The sequence below is a fragment of the Ursus americanus genome, chromosome 16, assembly GCF_024610735.1.
Source record: "Ursus americanus isolate L20-20 chromosome 16, mUrsAme1.1.p, whole genome shotgun sequence".
In the NCBI taxonomy this organism is placed as follows: domain Eukaryota; kingdom Metazoa; phylum Chordata; class Mammalia; order Carnivora; family Ursidae; genus Ursus; species Ursus americanus.
The window spans coordinates 35,992,068-36,013,085 of NC_142142.1; the positions used below are offsets into that span (position 1 = coordinate 35,992,068).

At 38.1% G+C, this 21,018-nt stretch overlaps 1 protein-coding gene across 1 annotated transcript in view; it reads right to left on the reverse strand.

Moving 5' to 3' along the window:
• Positions 1-20,549, reverse strand: part of JAM3 (junctional adhesion molecule 3) — an 84,181-nt gene extending 63,632 nt beyond the window's left edge. Inside the window, exon 1 of the mRNA XM_045790738.2 lies at positions 20,426-20,549. Within this exon, the coding sequence (XP_045646694.1) occupies positions 20,426-20,501 (76 nt within the window). The 5' untranslated portion in view covers positions 20,502-20,549. The remainder of the gene's footprint in view (positions 1-20,425) is intronic.
• Positions 20,550-21,018: the final 469 nt, after the last annotated feature.

Below are 21,018 nucleotides of genomic sequence, written 5' to 3' on the forward strand. Positions count from 1 at the left end.
ACTACAGCTTTGTTAGTCTGGAACTTGATGTCTGGAATTGTGACACCTCCGGCTTTTCTTTTTCAAGATTGCTCTGGCCATCTGGGGTGTTTTGAGGTTCCATATAAACTTTAGGGTTATTTGTTTTAGTTCTGTGAAAAATGCTGTTGGTATTTTGATAAAGGTTGCATTAAATGTATAAACATTTTAACAATATTTGTTCTGCCAACCCATGATCATGGAATGTCATTCCACTTTTTTGTGTCATCTTCAATGTCTTTCATCAATATTTTATAGTTTTCAGAGTATAGGTCTTCCACCTCTGTAGTTAGGTTTATTCCTAGGTATCATGATTTTTGGTGTAATTGTAAATGGAATTATTTTCTTAATTTCTTTCTGATGCTTCATTATTAATGTATAGAAATGAAAAAGATTTCTGCATATTGATTTTGTAACCTATGACTTTACTGAATTCATTTATCAGTTCTAGTACTCTTTTGGTGGAGTCTTTCAGGTTTTCTATATACAGTACCATGTCATCTGCAAATAGTGAAAGTTTTACTTCTTCCTTACCAATCTGAATGCCTTTTATTTCTTTTTGTTGTCTGATTGCTGTGGCTAGGACTTTCAGCACTATGTTAAAAGTGGAAAGAGTGGACATCCTTGTTTGTTCTTGATCTTAGAGGAAAAGCTTTTAGCTTTTCACCAACATGATGTTAGCTGTGGGTCTATCATATATGGCCTTCATTATGTTGAGGTATGTTCCCTCTAAACCCTCTCTGTTGAGAGTTTATCATGAATGGATGTTGAATTTTGTCAAATGCTTTTTCTACGTTTATTGAGATGATGGTTTTTAACCTTCATTTTGTTAATGTGTTGTTATCACAGTGATAGATATGCAGATACTGAACCATGTTTGCATCCCTGGAATAAATCATGGTAAATAATCCTTTTAATGTACTGTTGAATTTGGTTTGCAAATATTTTGTTGAAACCTTTTTCATTTATGTTCATCAGGGACACTGGCCTGTAATTTTTTGTTTTTTTTATGGTGTTTGTCTGGTTTTGGTTTCAGGGTAATGCTGGGCTCATAGAATGAATTTAGAAAGCTTTCTTCCCTCTTCTATTTTTTGCCATATTTTTTAAAGGGCAGGCATTAACTCTTATTTAAATGTTTAGTAGAATTCACCTGTAAAGCCCTCTGGTCCTGGACTTTTGCTGGTTGGGGGTTTTTAAATTACCAATCTGATTTCATTACCATTAATTGGTCTATTCAGATTTTCTGTTTTCTCCTGATTCAATCTTGAAAGATCCTACATTTCTAGGAATTTATCCATCTCTTCCAGGTTGTGCAATTTGTTGGCATATAATTTTTCATAGTGGTCTCCTATTATCCTGGTATTTCTATGCTGTTGGTTCTAATTCTCCTCTTTCCTTTCTAATTTTTTGAGTCCTTTTTTTCTTGATAAGTCTGGCTAAAGATTTATCAATTTTATCTTTCCAAAGAACAAGCTCTTAGTTTTGACCTTTTATACTGTTTTTGTAGTCTCCACTTTCATTTATTTCCACTGTGATCTTTACTATTTCCTTCCTTCTACTAACTTTGGGCTTTTTCTTTTTCTAGTTCCTTTAGGTATAAGGCCTTTCTTGTTTCTCGAGGTAGGCCTGTATAACTATAAACTTCATTACTAAAACTTCTTTTGAAGGACACCTGGGTGGCTCAGTCGGGTAAAATCTGCCTTCGGCTCAGGTCATGATACCAGGGTCCTGGGATCGAGTCCCACATCAGGTTCCTTGCTCAGTGGGGAGCCCGCTTCTCTCTCTGCCTGTTGCTGCCCCTGCTTGTACTCTCAATCTCGCTCTGATAAATAAATAAATAAATAAATAAATAAATAAATAAATAAATATCTTTGAAAAAACAAAAACAAAAACCTTCTTTTGCTGTACTCCAAAGATTTTAGAACACTATCTTTCCATTTTCAGTTGTCTCCAAGTATCTTTTGAGTTCCTCTTTGATGTTTCAATTGACCCACTGGTGTTTAGGAGAATGTTGTTTAGTTTCCATACATTTGTTGGCCTTTTCCAGTTCTTTCCTTGCTAATGATTGCTGGTTTCATATATTGTGGATGAAAAAGGTGCTTAATATGATTTCAATCTTATTAAATTTGCTGAGACTCATTTTGTGGCCTAACGTGACCTATCCTGAAGAATGTTCAATGTGTACTTGAAAAGAATGTGTATTCTGCTGGTTTTGGATCTACATATATCTATTAAATCTACCTGGTATAATATGTCATTCAAGGCCACTGTTTCCTTATTTTCTGTCTGGATGATCTATCCACTGATAGTTAAAGTCCTCTACTATTACTATTGTATGACCACCAATTTCTCCCTTTATGTCTGTTAATATTTGCTTCATATATTTAGGAGCTCCTATGCTGGATGCACAGGTACTTAAAACTGTTATTTTCTCTTGTTGGATTGATCCCTTTATCATTATGCAATGACTTTTTTAGTCTCTTGTTACAGTCATTGTTTTAAAGTCTATTTTGTCTGAGGAAGTATTGCCACCCCAGCTTTTTCACACTTCCATTTGCATGAAATATCTTTTTCCATCTTCTCACTTTCAATCTGTACGTGTCTTTAGGGCTGAAATGAGTCTCTTGTAGACAGCATATAGATGGGTCCTTTTTTTTTTTTTTTTAACCATTCAGTCACTCTATGTCTTTTGATTGGTGCATTTAGAACATTTACATTTAAAGTAATTATTGATAAGTACATAGTTACTGTTATTTAGTTAACTTTTCTGGTTGTTTATAGTTTTTCTCTGTTCTTTTTCTGTCTTGCGATTGATGACTTACTTCAGTGTTATATTTGGGTTCCTTTGTTTTCATTTTCTTTTTGTTGTTATAGTTATATCTATTATACATTTTTGGTTTGTGGTTACCATAAGGTTCATATGTAATGCCCTAAGTATATAGTGGTCTATAATAAGTTGATAGTCACTTAAGTTTGAAAACACTATGTTTTTACTCCTTCTCGATGTTTTAGATTATGAGGTCATATTTTACATCATCTGGAGGATCCCTTAACTAATATTTTAGATATAACTGATTTTATTACTCGTCTTTTAACCTTCATACTAGTTTTATAAAGGATTGAACCTTTTCTATGTTTCCTCTGACCAGTGAAATTTTTCCTTTCATAATTTTCTCATTTCTAGTTATGGCCTTTTCCACTAAAAGATGTCCCTTTAATATTATCTGTAAGGTTGGTTTAGTGGTAATGAACTCCTTTAACTTTTGTTTGTCTGGAGAAACTTTCTCTCTCCTTCAATTTTGAATGATAATCTTGCCAAGCAGAATATTCTTAGTTGCAAGGTTTTTTTATTTCATTTTCTTCCCCTTTCAGCACTTTGAATATATCATGCCACTTGCTCTGGCCTACAAAGCTTCTGATGAAAAATCAGCTGAAAGCCTCATTGGGTTTCCCTTGTACATAAATAGCAGCTTTCCTCTTGTTGATTTTAAGTTTATCTTTAATTTTTAACATTTTAATTATTATGTGTCTTGGCACAGACGTCCTTGGTTCATCTTGTTTAGGGCTTTCCGTGCTTTGCAGACGTGGATTTCTTTTTCCTTCCCCAGGTTAGGAAAGTTTTTAGCTATTATTTCTTCAAATAAGTTTTCTGCCTCTTTCTCACCCTCTTCTCTTTCTTGGAACCCTACAAGATGGACGTCAGTGTGCCTGATGCTGTCCTAGAGGTCCTTTAACCTACCTTCTTTTTTTCTTTTTTTTTTTCTGTTCAGCTTGAGTGCTTTCCATTATCTTGTCTTCCAGGTCACTGACCCATTCTTCTGTACCCTCTAATCTGCTGTTGATTCCCTCTAGTGTATTTTTCACTTCAGTTACTGTATTCTAAAACTCTTATTGGTTCTTTTTTATATTTTCTCTTTGTTGAAGTTCTCACTGAGCTCATCCACTGTTCTCTCAAGCCAGCTGAGTATCATTATGACCATTACTTTGAAATCTTTATCAAAAAGACTGCTTATCTCCCTTTCCTTTAGTTCTTCAGTTTTGCCTTGTTCTTTTGTTTGAAGCATATTTCTTTATCTCCTCATTTTGTTTGACTTTGTTTGTTTGTTTCTATAAATTAAGGAAAACAGCCACATCGCTCAGTCTTGAAGGAGCAGCCTCATGAAGGAACATCCTCAGCATACACTGTGAGTGCCTGGAAGCTTTGGCTGGCTAGCTGAAGCAGGGTGGGCCAGTAGTCCTAGGGCACTCTGCACCAGAGCCACCCCAGCAGGATGGCTAGAGCTGAAGTGGGCACAGGCTAGGGCACTCCATGCAGGGGGCCCTGGTGGGACAGCTGGAGAAGGCATAGGCCAGGGCTCTCTGCACAGGGGGTGCCCTGTTGGGACAGCTGGAGCTGAAGCGGTACTCAAGTATTTATCAAGTGTTTAAGAGCTAAGGAAAGCAGGGATTCTTTTTTTTTTTTTTCCTATGTGAATGTTTATAGCAGCTTTATTTGTAATAGCCCTAAAGTGGAAACAACCTAAATGTCCATCAACTGGACAAACTGTGGCACATCCATAATGGAATACTATTCCAGGGATAAAACTACTAACAAACTGATACATGTGAGGCTGGGATGAATCTGGGATGAAATGAAAGCAGGGATTCTTTAGGATGTATGGTAGAGCTTTGGAAGTGGTGGGGTGGAAGTGAGTGGGTAACACATAATTGGTAAATGTAGAAGATTTATCAATATTTCTTTTGGCATCAAAACTTTAATGTATGCCACTGCTTTCAATATGGAATGAAACTCTAAATTAAATTAAGGGGGAAACCAGGGAATTGGGTTGGGAGTATATTAATAAAGCTGGGTTCTGGTTCCAGCTCAATCACTTAATATTTATGTGATCCAAAGCTGGTGACTGAACTTCTCTAGGCCTCAGCTGTCTCACTTTGAATAATCTCTTACAGCAGTGGTTCTCAACTGGGAGAGATACTGCCACCCATAGAACATTTGGAAATTTCTGGAATCATTTTTGGCTGTCATAACTAGCAGTGCTACTATGGGCATTTAGAGGCCAGGGATGCTACTAAACATCCTAAAATGCACAGGACAGCCCACCATAACATAGGACTATCCAGCTTAAAATGTCAACAGTGCCAAGGCTGAGAAACCATGTCTTACAATACCTTCCAGCTCTAAAATTCTATAAGCTATATGTCTGTGTGAGTTGAGGGGGTAAATATTACCTTGGTGCATAGAAAACTTAATACAAAATGATTAAATCAGTTGCTGAGATCATCGTGTATGTCAGTGACAAAAGTCTGGACCTCCTGATAACCAGTCCAGTTATTGAGCAATTAGATTTGGCCTATAAGACAGCACCCTCTTCCAGAGAAGTCTAACATGAACAACCTTTAAAAGAACAGGAAATTTTTTTAAGTATCTTACCTATCTAGCTGTAACAAGACAGATTCCAAATTTTGGCTCTCCAGTGAATGAGTGCATCTAACTTTGAGGAGTAGTTAACACTTTCAGACTCTCCAAACGTTAACTAATTTGAAATGAGTCTGAATATAATCTATGAGAGAGTTGGGGGCCCAGAATTTAATGCCCATAAGGCTCTGGTTTAATACCCAACATATGGTTTGTTTAAGCATTTTTTGGAAAACTATATACTCTTCAGTCTTAAAACAGAGATATTTTATTTGAGTTTCAGAATGTTTTCCTTCACACTCCCCTAGTTTTTCTTCATATACAAAAAAAGAAAAAAAAATGCCTTTCATGTGAAGGGTGGCTAACATTAGATGGCACACTGATCTCAGGACATGAAATGCTGTCACTTCAGTTCACTGTTTGGAAAAAGGCAACACTAAAATTCTGAGGTGGAACAGCCTATGAAACATGGAGATCTATTTATTCATATGGCATTTTACTATCCTGAACTCGTCCATTCTTACTAGCTATTTATCTAATAAGATTTTTTTTTAAAGATTTTATTTATTTATTTGACAGAGAGACAGCCAGCGAGAGAGGGAACACAGGCAGGGGGAGTGGGAGAGGAAGAAGCAGGCTCCCAGCAGAGGAGCCTGAGTGGGGCTCCATCCCATAACACCGGGACCACACCCTAAGCCGAAGGCAGCCGCTTAACGACTGCGCCACCGAGGCGCCCCCAAGATGTTTATTTTTAATGTAAACTCACTGATTTATATTGGCAGCCCCTTTACTTAAACATACGCTGAAATTCCAACCAATGCTTTTTATTATTCAAAGTTTGCTAGTTCAGACATGAAAATTTCCCCAATAGGAGGTCTAACCTTTTCTAAAATAGCATTGAACCACTTTTTAAATCCCGGAATGTCAAAGAGAAATTTTTCTTCTTTACTCTTGAAACTTAAAATTGGTTTTTGTTTTTTGGGTTTGTTGTTTTTTTTTTTTTTTTTAAGAAAAATTCAGGACACCATCTGTACCTTAGTTGAAATGTGTTCCCTACATAGAAAAAAATAAATTTAAAAACTGGCTAGCTCATCAAAATAAACCATCAGGGAAGCTTTAATATAATGAGGTTCCTCTAATTAGTATTGTAACCTAAAGTTTTAGAGAACTGGAAGTCTAATGAAATTCTAGAACCAACGGGAATAAAGCAAAGAATGGTAATTGTTTTTATCTGTATAGCATTTTATAATTTATAGTACTACTTTCACTCACAATCTCATTTGATCCATTCAACAATCCTATAAAATGGGTATTATAATGACCTCCCTACAGATTAAGAGAATAAGTCTTAAATATGTTAGGAGACAATCATAACTTCAAAACTTTAAAGTATCAGAGATCTAAGTGTAAACCAGGTCTTCTAGCTCCAAATTACTTTAAAATAAAGAATAAGAAACATACAAGTTAGACCATGGCTTCTCATCTGTCAAGGCTATAATATGTTTGAACAGAAACACTTGTCAGCCCCCCTCTAAAATAGCTAGTGAAGCTCCCAAACCTGCAATTAGAGAACACACTTATGCCACACTGTTCTCTCATCAATGAATATCTGTATATCTATATCTATGCACCTATTTCGAAAATTATGCTAGGCAAAAGACAAGTTTTCTAAACTCAAACTACAAACTACTTTAAGAGTCAAGACACACAAATACAAAAAATATACTGCCACTGATAATTTAAATTAATAGGCCAATCTACGTCCAAAGATATGATTCAAATTAGACTATTATTAGGGTAAACCAAGTTTTGTGGAGCCTAAAGTGGATACAATTTTGAGTCCCTCATTAGGGAAACAAATACAAAATTATGAATACAAAATTAGCTAATAAGTGAATATTTATTAAGAATGAGAACAAAAATCACCAAAAAAAATATAAATTTTAAAAGATGGCTACACAAATATCACAAAGTCTAGACATATAATCATATTTTCATTAACTCCTTGGTACTCTACAATCTTTCTTACATCTTAGGATTTTTAGATCACCTCATCATATGCCAATGATTTTATAATATTGTCTATGAAAATAACAGTGATAATTAAGACTTTAATTCAGGGGCACCCTGGGATGACTGAGTGGCTCAATTGGTTAATTCAGGGGTGCCTGCATGGCTCAGTTAGTTAAGCATCCACCTCTTGATCTCAGAGTCATGGGACTGAGTCCCACATCAGGCTCCACACTCAGGGAGGAGCCTGCTTGAGATTCTCTTCCTCTCCCTCTCCCTCAGCCCCTCCCCGGCTTGTGCTAAAAATAAATAAATCTTAAAAAAAAAAAAAGAAGAAGAAGAAGAAGAAGACAACTTTCCTTCAGCACGGTTAATGAAAAAATTTAATAGTTTAGGAAAGTTTCTTTCCACCACATTATTCATTATTATTGGTAATATCACAGGAAAATGAAGTATTCGTTATTAGCAAATCATGCAAAGTGTTAATGTACTCTTGTTAAATTTGGGAAAATCTCTGTCTGAAGTTTCCTTCAGGGGCACATGGGTGGCTCAGTCAGTTGAGTGTCCAACTCTTGATTTCAGCTCAGGTCAAGATTTCAGGGTTGTGAGATCAAGCCCCACATCAGGCTCCACACTGAGCGTGGAGCCTGCCTGGGATTCTCTCTCTCCCTCTCCCTCTGCACTTTCCCCCACTCCCACTCATACACATGCTCTGTTCATTTTTCTTTTAAGATTTTATTTATTTATTTGAGAGACAGAGAGAGCACACGAGCAGGGACAGAGGGAGAGGGAGAAGCAGGCTTTCTGCTGAGCAGGGAGCCCAAAAGGGGCTCAATTCCAGGACTCTGGGATCATGACCTAAGTCAAAGGCAGACACTTAACCAACTGAGCCACCCAGGTGCCCCTCTCTGTTTAAAAATAAATAAATACATAAAATAAAATTTCTCTCACATTTAAGCTGTAAAACTTCAGGATATTTCAAGTTTTCTTTTATAGTGACAAATCTTAAATACTCTTTGACATGAGGAAACACATTACCTGCTTTTTCAACCACATACTCACTACAGTGGCATTATGAGGGCTTAAAACTGGCATTCACAGTGGGCTCTACAACTTCATATCACAATCCTAGTAAGTCAAACAACATGGTAGAATATTCCTGGAAACCATGCCTACACTGAGATGGTTAGCAATAACAATAACAGTGACTGTGGACCACATAAACAATCCCACTAAAACCGGAACTGAATGTGTTCCCAACTCAAATCCCATTAGCTGGGAAAAATGCCTATGACCATTATGATGGTACTCAACATGGAGAGAAGTATAAGGGAAAAGCAGAGTGGAAGAAGAGAACAGTCTTAATTGATTATGGCTAAGGCATCTAACTTATGCAAATTTGAGGATATACTGCTATTATGAAATGCAGGGCCTTGAAAGGGATCCCTTTGTAAGTGAGGAATCCAAAAGCCTAAGCTTGATAAACTTCACTTTAAATTTGCCTCTCAATAATTAAGGATTAAATGAATTGCAGTAACGTGGAAAGTAGTAATAGAAGTAATAGCAACAACAGTTAAAATAAAGTAAATCTCTACTACTTATTGACCAAAAAAAATCCCCAAAAAACAAACCTAACACTATGAGCTTATTATTATGCCAGGCCCTCTGCAGAACACTTACATGAATCATGTAATTAATTTTACTACATTAATTAATGTTATATTTGTTACCATTTAGATACTCTGATAGGAGCTTTATATATAGTCACTGGTTTGCAAAAAGAATCCTACAAAGTTACACATTATCACCACTCTTTTATAGAACAAGAAATTAACTTCGGCAAGTCATATAGCAGAGCTGAGATCCAAATCTTGGTCTAGTTTATGCTCTTCCTAATAAATAGAAATTCAGAAGAGGACAAGATCACTCCAGGTTAGAGATCTAAAAAAGACTTTACAGAGAATTACACTAAGCTGGATACCAGGGAATGAGCAGCAATGAAGAGAAGAATATGCTCTATATTTGTGGGTATATGGGCCATGATAATACAATAGAAATGGAAAAAACAAGGGCTACTCAGAAGACCAAAATAAAACAATTCTACAGAGCCAAAGACTATACTCCAAATCATGATTTCCAATAAAAAGGGAATAAATTAAATCTTATCATCAATTTTTCCCCTATTATACAGCCACAACCTTGCAAAAGAAAAAAAGAAGGCAACATTTCTCTAGAATCCAACCCCTCAATGGCAAAGGTGGATGTAGACATTCAAAGAACTGCTTCATCTCTGTCATCAGGAAAACCAAGTCTAGTGATTTCTTCCTTGAAGGGAAAGCTTTGATTTCCACTGAAAACTAAGGCTTTACAACAAAGCACATCACATATCACTGGGCTATTGGTAAGTCATGAGGCTTAAAACTGGAGCCTCTAAATTCCAATTATATTTTCTTCCTTGAGGTTTCATTACAAGTAGCTTTAAAAAATATATATGAGCTAAAAGGTACTGCTCACATATAAGAATAGAAGCAACCAAAGTTTTAACAGATTTTATTTACCCTACATGTAGAAAACGCACTTGACAAGAAGAGCACAGAAAGTAAAATCTGTGAGTTGAAGAGAGAACAAAACACAAAAACATACTCCTTCTCAAAAAAGTTACCTGACCCTGAACTCACTCTGAGGAATAGTTTGTTGTAATTTGCAAACAGCATGTGGGATATTAGCCACAGGGTAATAGGAGGAGAAAATATTTGTCCTGGCTTCAGTGAAATCCAAACCCTCATCCAATGTTATTAAACGTCTTTAGGATTCTCCTCTCATCACTAATGCCTAAGTTAGAGAAAGAGAGAGCCAGGGAGGAAAAGAGAGAGAGAGAGAGCTGCTATAAACAGACACCAGAGGTAGATGCAAGAGGAATCCAGCAATAATTTCATCTTGACATTTCATTCTGTTTTTCATATGGCTTAACCCTGCACACCTCCTAAAGCTGTACTAACATGATGAAACACTGTGAAAATTAAAGAATTAAGCATTTTGAAAGTTGTATGTATACTCTGTTTTCCATTTATATCAAAGTCTTCATTCTCTGACTTATCTACAGAGTAATTTAAATTGCAAATGTATAGAGAATATGACCAGATGGGTTTCTTTTAAGATTTTATTTATTTGAGAGAGAAAGCCAGCAAGAGAGAGAGAGAGAGAGAGAGGGAGCGCATGAGCACAGGAAGTGCAGAGGAAGAGGGAGAAGCAGACTCTTCGCTGAGCAGGGAGCCCAACGTGGAACTCGATCTCAGGACTCTGGGATCATGACCTGAACCAAGGGCAGACACTTAACCGACTGAGCCACCTAGGTGCCCATGACCAGATGTTTGACACTAACAGCCATTATCCATAAATAGTCTAACAGAAAAGTTAGGCTATAACAGAATCAAGGGAAAGAAGAAATAACGTGAGAATAAAATAATATTTTAGTAATCCTCCTGAACTCTACTTGCAATCCACATCTATTTCACAAAACATTCATTCTAAGGATGTGTCCCCCATTAGGATCCTGAGCCCTAGAGCAATGTGCACGAATAAGGTGCATGAATAATCTTCTGGGGGCTGCAAACCCCCAAAAATAGTATATAAAAGATTTTATATATCTACATAAGAACACTCTTTGGAGGAAAGGGTCTACAGCTTTCATTAGTTCCTATAAAGTGTTCATAACATAAGGTACTTTACCAATGTACCCTAATTGTATGAAACAGTTGCCTGGTAAATTAAAGACACTTAAATATTTGTTCTTACTGAACCAGTGCTCTAGATTCACAACTAAGGTTCTAAACTTGTTCTTTATTACCAGTGGACTTATGGTCAGAGTGAAACTTCATATCTGATACAAAGAAATCAACTTAAATTAAGAACACCAACCCAACCAAATAGCTCTCAGTTTTTAATTTGGGGTAAACAAACAGAGAAACTCTTAAAACATTAGATGTAGTAAGGCTGTAGCAGACTTAAAAAAACCAAAAAAAAACAAAAAACCTGAGGAGCTGAAAGATGAATGCTCTCAACCTCTTAGAGTTCAAACCAAGTTTACCTGGCTCTAACACACTTCTAAACTCTCAGAAGAGAAAGAGAATTCTATAAACTAGGTTTTCAAAACCTTATAATGCACTTTCAATTAAAAAATAAACTAATTCAACTAATCAGTTAAAAATTCTCTTAAATTCCCATAAAATCACTTCTTTGGATGTGAAACTCATATAGCTAAAGTTAGTCATCTAACAAGGGGAATGAAATGTGGATGTTTTGCTGGTAGTGTGAAAGGGATGGTGTTTAAATTACTTTAAAACGATTTGGATTAAAACCAATATTATCTCCCCGAGGTCCAAAAATGAATCACATGCAATGCTGGAAAATGAATCCAGAATGCCTAACACCCACGATGCTGTGCTCCTTCCTTCTCCCAGAAAAGTATCTGAAAGGCTACAAACAATGGAGCCTTCCCAAGATGCAGTGGGTGGTTTTCTTCCTCACAGTACATGGGCTGAGCCTTTCAGAGAACCAGCATTTTATTCTGCAGGAATCTGAATCTCAGATTCAGATGTAGCTATAAAGCTCAAGGTTACTTTTATACTTTGCCCCTGAATGTCTTCACCTTCACCAGTTGCCTGTCTAGTGCAGAACAGCTGTAATTCTCCAAATTTTAAGTTGCTGTATCTTGAATGATAGATGGTTGCTTCTCAGAGAATCCAACCCAGGGACAGAGATTATAGTTGTACAATTCAGTATATCTTTAAAATAATATACCCCTAGGGGTGCCTTGTGGCTCAGTCGGTTAAGCATCCCATTCTTGGTTCAGCTCAGGTCATGATCTCATGAATAGTGGAACTGAGCCTCACACCAAGCTCCACTCTCAGCAGGGAGTCTGCTTGAAGATTCTCTCTCTTCCCCTCCCCCCATTTGCACACACACTCTCTCACTCTTTAAAATAAATAAATGTTAAATATATATACATATATATATATATATAGCCCCATTCTGAAAGCAGTGATGCTTAGCAAGAATCATACAATCCATCCCTTCGAGTATATCACAACCTGTCTGGGGATATATATGCTCTGGAAAAACATAGTCAATACTTTCTACGTTTGAAACTGAAAACAGAAGAAATTACCTTCACCATAAGAACATTTAAAGAAAGGTATGTGAGGGGTGCCTGGATGGTGCAGATGGTTAAGTGTCTAACTCTTTTTATTTTTTTTTTAAGATTTTATTTATTTATTTGACAGAGAGACAGGCAGTGAGAGAGGGAACACAAACAGGGGGAGTGGGAGAGGAAGAAGCAGGCTCATAGCAGAGGACCCTGATGCGGGGCTCAATCCCAGAACACCGGGATCACGCCCTGAGCCGAAGGCAGACGCTTAACAACTGAGCCACCCAGACGCCCCAAGTGTCTGACTCTTGATTTTGGCTAGGTCATGACCTCAGGGTCATGAGATGGAGCCCTGCATCAGGCTCCATGCTCAGTGCGGAGTCTGCTTGAGATTCTCTCTCCCTCTCCCTCCACCCCTCCTGCTCATGCATTCATGCACACTCACTTTCTCCCTAAAAAAACAAATAAATCCTTCAAGAAAATAAAAAAGTAAAGATAGATAGATAGATATCGACTCTTAGATTAATTAAAAGGGGAAATAGGTTAAATAAAAGCTGAGATTCCTGTTTCTAGCAGTTCAGTGGATTAGATACTCCAAAGGCCTTTTCACTCCAACAAGGTCCTATATAAACCATAGTGGGGTTTTTTTGTTTTGTTTTGTTTTAAAGATTTTATTTATTTACTTGACAGAGAGAAAGAGGGAGAGAGAAAGCACAAGCAAGGGGAGAGGCAGCCAGAGACAGAGGGAGAAGCAGGCTCTCCAATGCGGGGCTCAAACCCAGGACCCTAGAATCATGACCTGAGCTGAAGGGAGACACTTAACCAACTGAGCCACCCAGGCACCCCTGTAAACCATACCTTTTAATACATTTCTGAGCTCCCAGAAAGTGGGGGGATCTTTAAAGGGGCAAATAAAATAGCTATGAGCTGAAACCAGAAAGATGGGTGGGGATGGGACTGTGAGAGCAAATGCTCGTTTTTAACACTTCAGGGGGGAGACTGTGCCCTTGGGCCAGCAGGAAGGCAGAGAAGCTGGGTCTGAGATTTTCCAATAATCCCAGGGACTTTCAAAGGGGTAAAGCCATCCCAGGTGGCCACTGCCTGGTGGAAGCATACTCTCTCACAAAAAGCATTTTCAGGTCAGACCCTGCACTAATTACAATCAATCAAAAATCAGCTTATGAGTGAAGAAAAACAAACAAATCACCATAAGCATCATGAGAAACAACAAACATTAGGTTTAGATCTCCAAGAATGTCAGATATTTGAAGTATCAGAAAAAGAACATAAAACAGCTATGCATGAAATGTTTTTTTAAAAAGGACTAAGAAAATGAACAAGCTAAAGAGATCAGATTATAAAAAGAACCAAGTAAAATTTCAGAAATGAGCAATATAATTGGTTAAAAAAAAAAACTTTATGTACTGGTTAAATAACAGATTAGACACAGCTGAAAAAAGAAAGAGCTGTAGAGCAAAGCTAAATAAATAACCCAGAATAGCACAGAAGTAAGAATATAAAATTATGACAGAAAGGTTAACAGTCTTAGAAGAGAGAATGACTGAATACATATCAAATCAGAGTTCCAGAAGGAAAGAATTAAGGAACCAGAAGGTAGACAGTATTTGAACAGAAAATACCTGAGAATTCTCAGGAAAGATATAAAATCACAGATACACAAAGTATAACAAATTAACAAGGAAAATAACTAAAAAGAAACACACCCTAGACACACTGTATTAACATTTCAGAATACCAAAGACAAAGAAAAGATCTTTAAAGTAGCCGGAGAGAAGACAGGCAACCTAGAAAAGGCTAAGGATATGACTAACTGCAGACTTCACAACAGTAATAATGGAAACCAGAAAGCATCTGTGTTACATATTCCAGGCTCTTAAGACAAAATAACTGTCAACCAAAAATTACACATCCAGCAAATCTGTATTTCAAGAACAAAATAAATATATTTTTAGATACACATAAAAGTGACTTGAAGATGAAGAGACCTACCCTGAAGGAAGTGATCTTAAACTTCCTAACGAACCCTCCCTCTCCAGTCTTCCTGAGTATCAGGCTAATACTTCTAAAATCATTTTGATCTTACCACTTCCCTGATTCAAACTGCCACACAAATTTCTAGAACCTACATAATAAGATCCAAATTTCTTAGCCTGGCACTGAAAAGCACTTTACAATCTAGTTACTCTCCAATGTTCTTTACAATGGACGATCTGGCTCCTCAATTTACTAACTGTAACTCTAGGCTGATAATTAACCTGCCTGAGTCTCAGATTCATCAGTTGCAAAATGAAACCTATAAAAACTGATTTCTGAGATCAATTGAAATAGCCCAGGTAAAGCTATCAGTACAGCGCCTGGCACACAGTTTTCAATAAATGGTAGGTGGTATTTTTTCTCATTATAACTCATAGGTACTAAAATACAACATATGTATTCCCAACTCCATGCCTTTGCTCATAATATTTCCTTCACTTTACTGGCCCTCAACACCTCCATTCCCCCAAATCTGCACTAGGTAAATCAAAATTATTCCTAAAAGTCCAGCTCCTTCTTCAAATTCTCCCCTACCAGGCAAGCGCAAGTAAGTGCTCTTGCTTCTAAACCCATTAAAATACTTCCCAAGATGCTACTCTGTTCACTATCTAAACTGTATGTTTCTTCTGGTCTGGAGAAGTAGTCATCTTAGATTTCCCTGTTTTGCTCATGGAAAGCTTTACAGCCATGAAAACCGAGACTGCTAAATAAATATGGATTGGCTGTTTAAGTTCCAGCACCCTGACAGAGATACTTTAGAGGAAAAACATGCCCCTCCCCCCCCAAAAAAGGCAGCTGTCTTAGGATTTGCTGCATTCTTTGTAACCCTCCAGACAGCTGCACCTCATTCTAAAGACATTATGTATTTTCCTTAGAGAAAGACATCAAACAAGGAAGTCCATGATGGGCAGGAAGAAGTGATAAGAGTACAGGAGCTGACAGCTCACTTCAGGAAACATCTTTCAGAGTCTATTTTCCAAGGAAGTCAATTTGACCTGGTGTTCCTCTCACCAAAGACAAAGAAAATAGTCCTCCAGGAGTTGCCCAGCTGGCACAAGGGAGGTGTTCAATAAATGCTGGCTGACTCTGAACAGGCAGACCACAGCAACTAGTCAGATTACTTTGTTCAAAAAAAATGGAGAGAGGCAGATTTTCTCATCAGCTCTCTTTCAGTGTTCCAGTTAACCATTTGCTGAGGATGCCACAGCTGGCTCCCCAATCCAAAAGCCAGTGATAGCAAATCTCTCAAATGAGTCACAAACAATGCACGATCAAACAACTGAATCAAGTCAGCCCCTCCTTCATTCTCTGGGGCTGACATTAATTCAGGAGTACAAGCAACATGCTATCACATTGAACTAAATAAAAGAAAATCTTTACTAGTGTCAAATTTAAAATTCCACCGTTGTATTTATTAGAGGCCAAAACAAAATGCAATTTCATTATATAAAAAACATCCTCATTAAAGAAAACTTGGAAAAAAGACAAAAGAATCAGCCAGAAAAAGAGAAGAGTAGAAAACAATCAGCCATAAGGCCTACCACTCAAGAACAGCACCTATCAACATTTTGGTTCATTATATTCCAGGGTTTTTTTTTTCCCCTAAGCATAAGACTAGTTTTGCAAGTTTTGCCTAACTGTAATCATACAGTATATGCTAGTCCCATCTGCAGCTTGTGTCACTTAAGTTATACCATAAGCATTTCCCCACTTTTTTTTCTTCTTAACCTTGTATAACTGCATAGATGGTAAAGATTTTTAATTAAACCAAGAAATACCATTTGCTTTCTTTCACAGAAACTAGTAAAAACTGAGAATTTCCAAATTTCCTGGGGCCACTAGAGCTAAGATACATGAAAAATACTTAGACACATAGGAAGTTTTTAAGATAATTAACTGACTTGTAAGTGACAAAGAGAATATTTTCTATAGTCATATCTGGAAAGATACAAAAGAAATTAAATTCAGCCTCTGTTCCCAATGAGTTAATACCATTGAGAAGATAAAATGTATTTACACCCAATAACTGAAACCCAGCATACAACTGTCCTGGCTCTTCTAGAGCTGGGGATACTTTATTCATTTCTGCACCCCTAGCATGAAGAATAGTGCCTGGCATATAACAGATAGTCAATAAATGACTGTTGTACTAAACTGAACTACAAACCAAGAGCTATGCTTATATGGAAATAGGAAAGGTCACTGTGAGCTGAGATTAGGTTAGGCAGAGTAGCAGTATGAATATAGCGGAATGTGACTCTGGAAATAATTTACAGAGAGAAGGCTGACCCATAGAAGCTTTGAGATTCTGTGAAAATGAAAGATAACATAAGAAAAAATGTTTGTATAGTCTTAATTTATTAAACAGTTTGATATTTCTACACAATCAGCATTGAAACCCCTATTGAATATATACTAAATATTCATATATAACACATAATAGATACTACCTAAAAACAAAGAAAGCACACCAACACAAAATACTACAGCATTCCTTTAAATCAGAAACAAAGGCTAATTCTCAGGAAGCTTTTTGTATATCACGACAAGTGGCAAAGAGGCAGTAAATCAAGGCTTTAGATCTCCACATACAGTACCATAGTGGATACTGTCCTTGCTAAACTAGGTGTAAAAGAATGTGCTTACCAAAACTTTCTTTCAGGATCTTTTTATACTCCAGTGAAGCTATTTGCATATATGGTTAGCATTCAGAGGGTAGAGAAAGAAGATCTGAAATCTGTATTCAACCCTAACACCATCACACTCTCACCACCTGATTCTAAATATAAGAGAATCCAGCTTCATGAACAGGGTCTCATTCAACAGACTCCATACATCCTAACTTCATTCACACACATATTTTCTTTTCTTTTACCCCACTTGTGCTTTGAAAAAATGTAAAGAATTTATGGAGAAGGAATCTGCTAATATCACATCTCTAACAGCTGCTAGCTGGATATACTAAATCCATAGCTCCTTCAGTTACATTGTATGTCCATATCAGAAAGTGTGCTTAATTACAAATCTGGTTTCTTTCAAAGAAACTGTTTTAAGCCTAGCCTACTGCGCTTAAGAGCAAGTTATACAGACCTTAGGGGCTGAGTGTAGGATAATTTTGTCTGGATGTAATACTGCAATTACTTATGATTAAGTATCTCTAATAGCTATCCATTCAGATTCGGCAGCCTGAAGCACTCAAGAAGAAATGCCTATCAACAAGTCATTTGGGAATGAACAGCTGATTTGAGGAACTGCATGCTGCAGGGCAGGTGTTCTTTGTTTTTCTGCGCGAGCGTGCGCGCCCACACACACGCATCTGACAATAATTATATCTGCCAGATAATTTTAAAAGAATTAAAACAATATAAAATAGTCATTCTAAAAAATGTTTTAGAATGTTTTTCAAAAATTTGCCTGGAAGTTTTAATTTTCAGCTTTTGTTAAACTTCAGCACACAAGTTGTCTTATCCCAAGAAGACAAACTGTTACTGTTTTAATTCTAAATGAAGCACTTCTCTCTAGGACATCAAAAGATCTGGAAACCAAAAAGTAATTATTACATAATCATTCAAAAAAGACATGTGGTATAACATTTGTAAGGCTGAACTGCACCTGTCACCAATACAACAAAAGAATATTTTATATACAAACCACACAGCATTGAACCTTTGATAATTTGTTAAACTGGTGCATAACAAGAAACCCACTGTCAAATGAAATACAAGTAACCAGAAATTAGATTAACAAAAATAGTTCAAGATTTCTAAATTTAAAATGCATGCGCTTATCACCCTGAGCAAGTTACTGAATCTCTCTGTACTTGTTTCTTCATCCACAAAATGGGCAAAATAATAGTAACAACCTCTGAGAGTTGTTATCAACATGAAGTGAACTGATACATATTAAATTGTTATAACAGAGCCTGGCAAAGGCTAATAAAAAATGTATTATATCAGGAACAAATTTTTTAAACGACAATGCTAAAAAATAATAGTAATTGAAAAGAATAATCATAAAAACGAAAAAGACACAGTTGTCATGACCTGTGAAAGAATAGTTTTCAAGGTATCGCAGTATGTTTAGAGTACACACAAAATAACAGAAAAAGAGCTCCCTACTAAAAAAAGGCAGCTGCATCCCCTCAAAGTGATTGTCATCAGTCCTATTTTGCAAAATTTTATTCTTCCTCCTATGCTCTGCAGGTAAATCCCAGACTTTAATATCAAGAAAGCCACAAAACTTGAACCTCCAGGAGAACGAAATAAAGTTAAGGGTACGTGAGGTCCTTAGCATCTTCTAGTTTTATTAACAAGCCCCCAAGTTAAAATTCATTCCTAAACTAAATTGCCAAATGTGTCTGCAATAAAAATTGCAAACTTTCATGTGAACAGAACTTTTCAACAATAGGGAGTTGTTCCAGTCTGTGAATAGGACAGTGTCAGTGTGACCAACAAAGCCGGGAGCTGGACATTCCTGACACCCTTGTCCCCCGGCTAGCCTTTGATCATTTGTATCTCCCAACCACATGTTTTTGGAAATCATTTTCAGTCAAAGTATATGGACAACATCTATACCCTGAAACTGATCCCTCATCATAGAGTCCTGTTTCCACAGCTTCTCAGACCCTCACTTTTATCTACCAACATTATGAACATTCCACAAGAATGAACATCAAACACAGGAGTGCTTTGTTTTCCTAGTCTGTCCACCCCCACTCCCAGTCACTTCGTGCTTTAATTTGTATATTTTGGAAAACATCATGGGATGACAACGGCAACTCAAACAATAAAATGATCTAAGAACTGAAAAGACCTGCTGATGGTTTAACGGATCTGGTTACCCGCGGATGCCCACCACAAAAGTGTGGTAGTGCTTTATGGAAAGGTGAGTTTATGACTCACTTGGAACACTGTCTAGGAAAGGAAACTTGACTTAGGTTTTAGTTCTCTTACCTGGAAAAGTTAATAAAATCCACCTCACACAGTTCTTGTAAGCACTAAATGAGATAAAGATTTCAAAGTGCCTAGTGTACAGTACATGCTCACTAAACACAATCTACTTCAGTCCTTCTGTCCAGCTGTCCTGGGGCACACAAATCTAAGAGAATTCCAGACAGTGGAAAAGACAACACTCCCAAGGTTATCAGTGTGACCTGATCAAAATGGCCCAGATGCTATTTCAGGGTAAGGGTCTGCGGGGTCTCCTAGGCCAGGCTGGAGACAAAAAGGATACTTGATTGAGATCTGTGCCAATTTATTTTCCCCAAAGTAAAGCTGGGTTTTCCCAAGTCAGTTCCTTTGTTTACAGCAAGAGAGAAATGAACAGCAGATCCCAAGAAGGCTATAACCAAGAAGACAGGCCTCAGAGCAGAGCTGTGTCTGGCTGGTACTTCGGAAGGCCCCTCACTCTCCACTTCTGGGCAAGGAACTCGCTCCGCAGTGTCTTCTAGCAAGTTCCGAGGCCAAGCCTCAGCGCCACGGTCTTTCCAGAGAGCTGTGCCCTCCACCCAGGGACCGGCCCACCGCCCGGAGCGAGCTACCCGGGCCTCGCACCGGCCGCTCGCACCCCTGCGCCCACCCGGCTGGGACCCCGCCCTGAGGCCCCGCATCGACCCCCTTCTGTCGGGACGCGGGCGCGCGCCGCTCCTCCGGCCGAGTACCCCGCGTTCCCGGAGCCGGGACCGCTATTCCCGCCTGGACCGACTCCAGCAGCTCCGGGCCCGCTCAACTCCCATCCGCCCCAAATCCTCCTCTCCCAAAGGCAGAAACACGCACACTCACCCCTGAAAAGCAGTAGTAGGAAGAAGTCGGGCAGCCGGGCGCAGAGCCGGACCGCTGGTCGCCGCCTCAGCGCCATGACGAGGGGAGCTGAGGGGCCGCGGGCTCGCGGCGCAGCTAGGTTTCCCCGCGCGCATGCGCCCTGCCTGCCGGGGCCCCTACTACCCGCCCCTAGTTACCATAGCGACCACCTGGCCCTGCACAGCCGTCACCATGGTGACAAAGGAAGCTGAAATCTGGTTGCTATGGATGCGAGGATGCTCTGGACCCGCGCCCATTCGGTCTCATTCAAAGAATTTGATGGGAGGAGGTAAAGAGGCGTGTTCAAGAATGGGGCGGAGTAAATTTCCATAGCTATAAAATGAATCCGGCACTACAGATCAGAGAGGGAACACTCAATTAAAACTTGGAAATGAAGTGTTTTCTCACAAATAAGGATGCAATCTAATCGTCTTCGAAGCATTATTGCCTGCACCTCTTTTGAGGCCCTGATTCCAAATGTGATGGAAGGAAAAGCCTTGAAATCTATTTAAAACATAAACAAGGCCAAAAAAACCCAAAAAACAAAAACACCACATAAGCAAGATGTATATTAT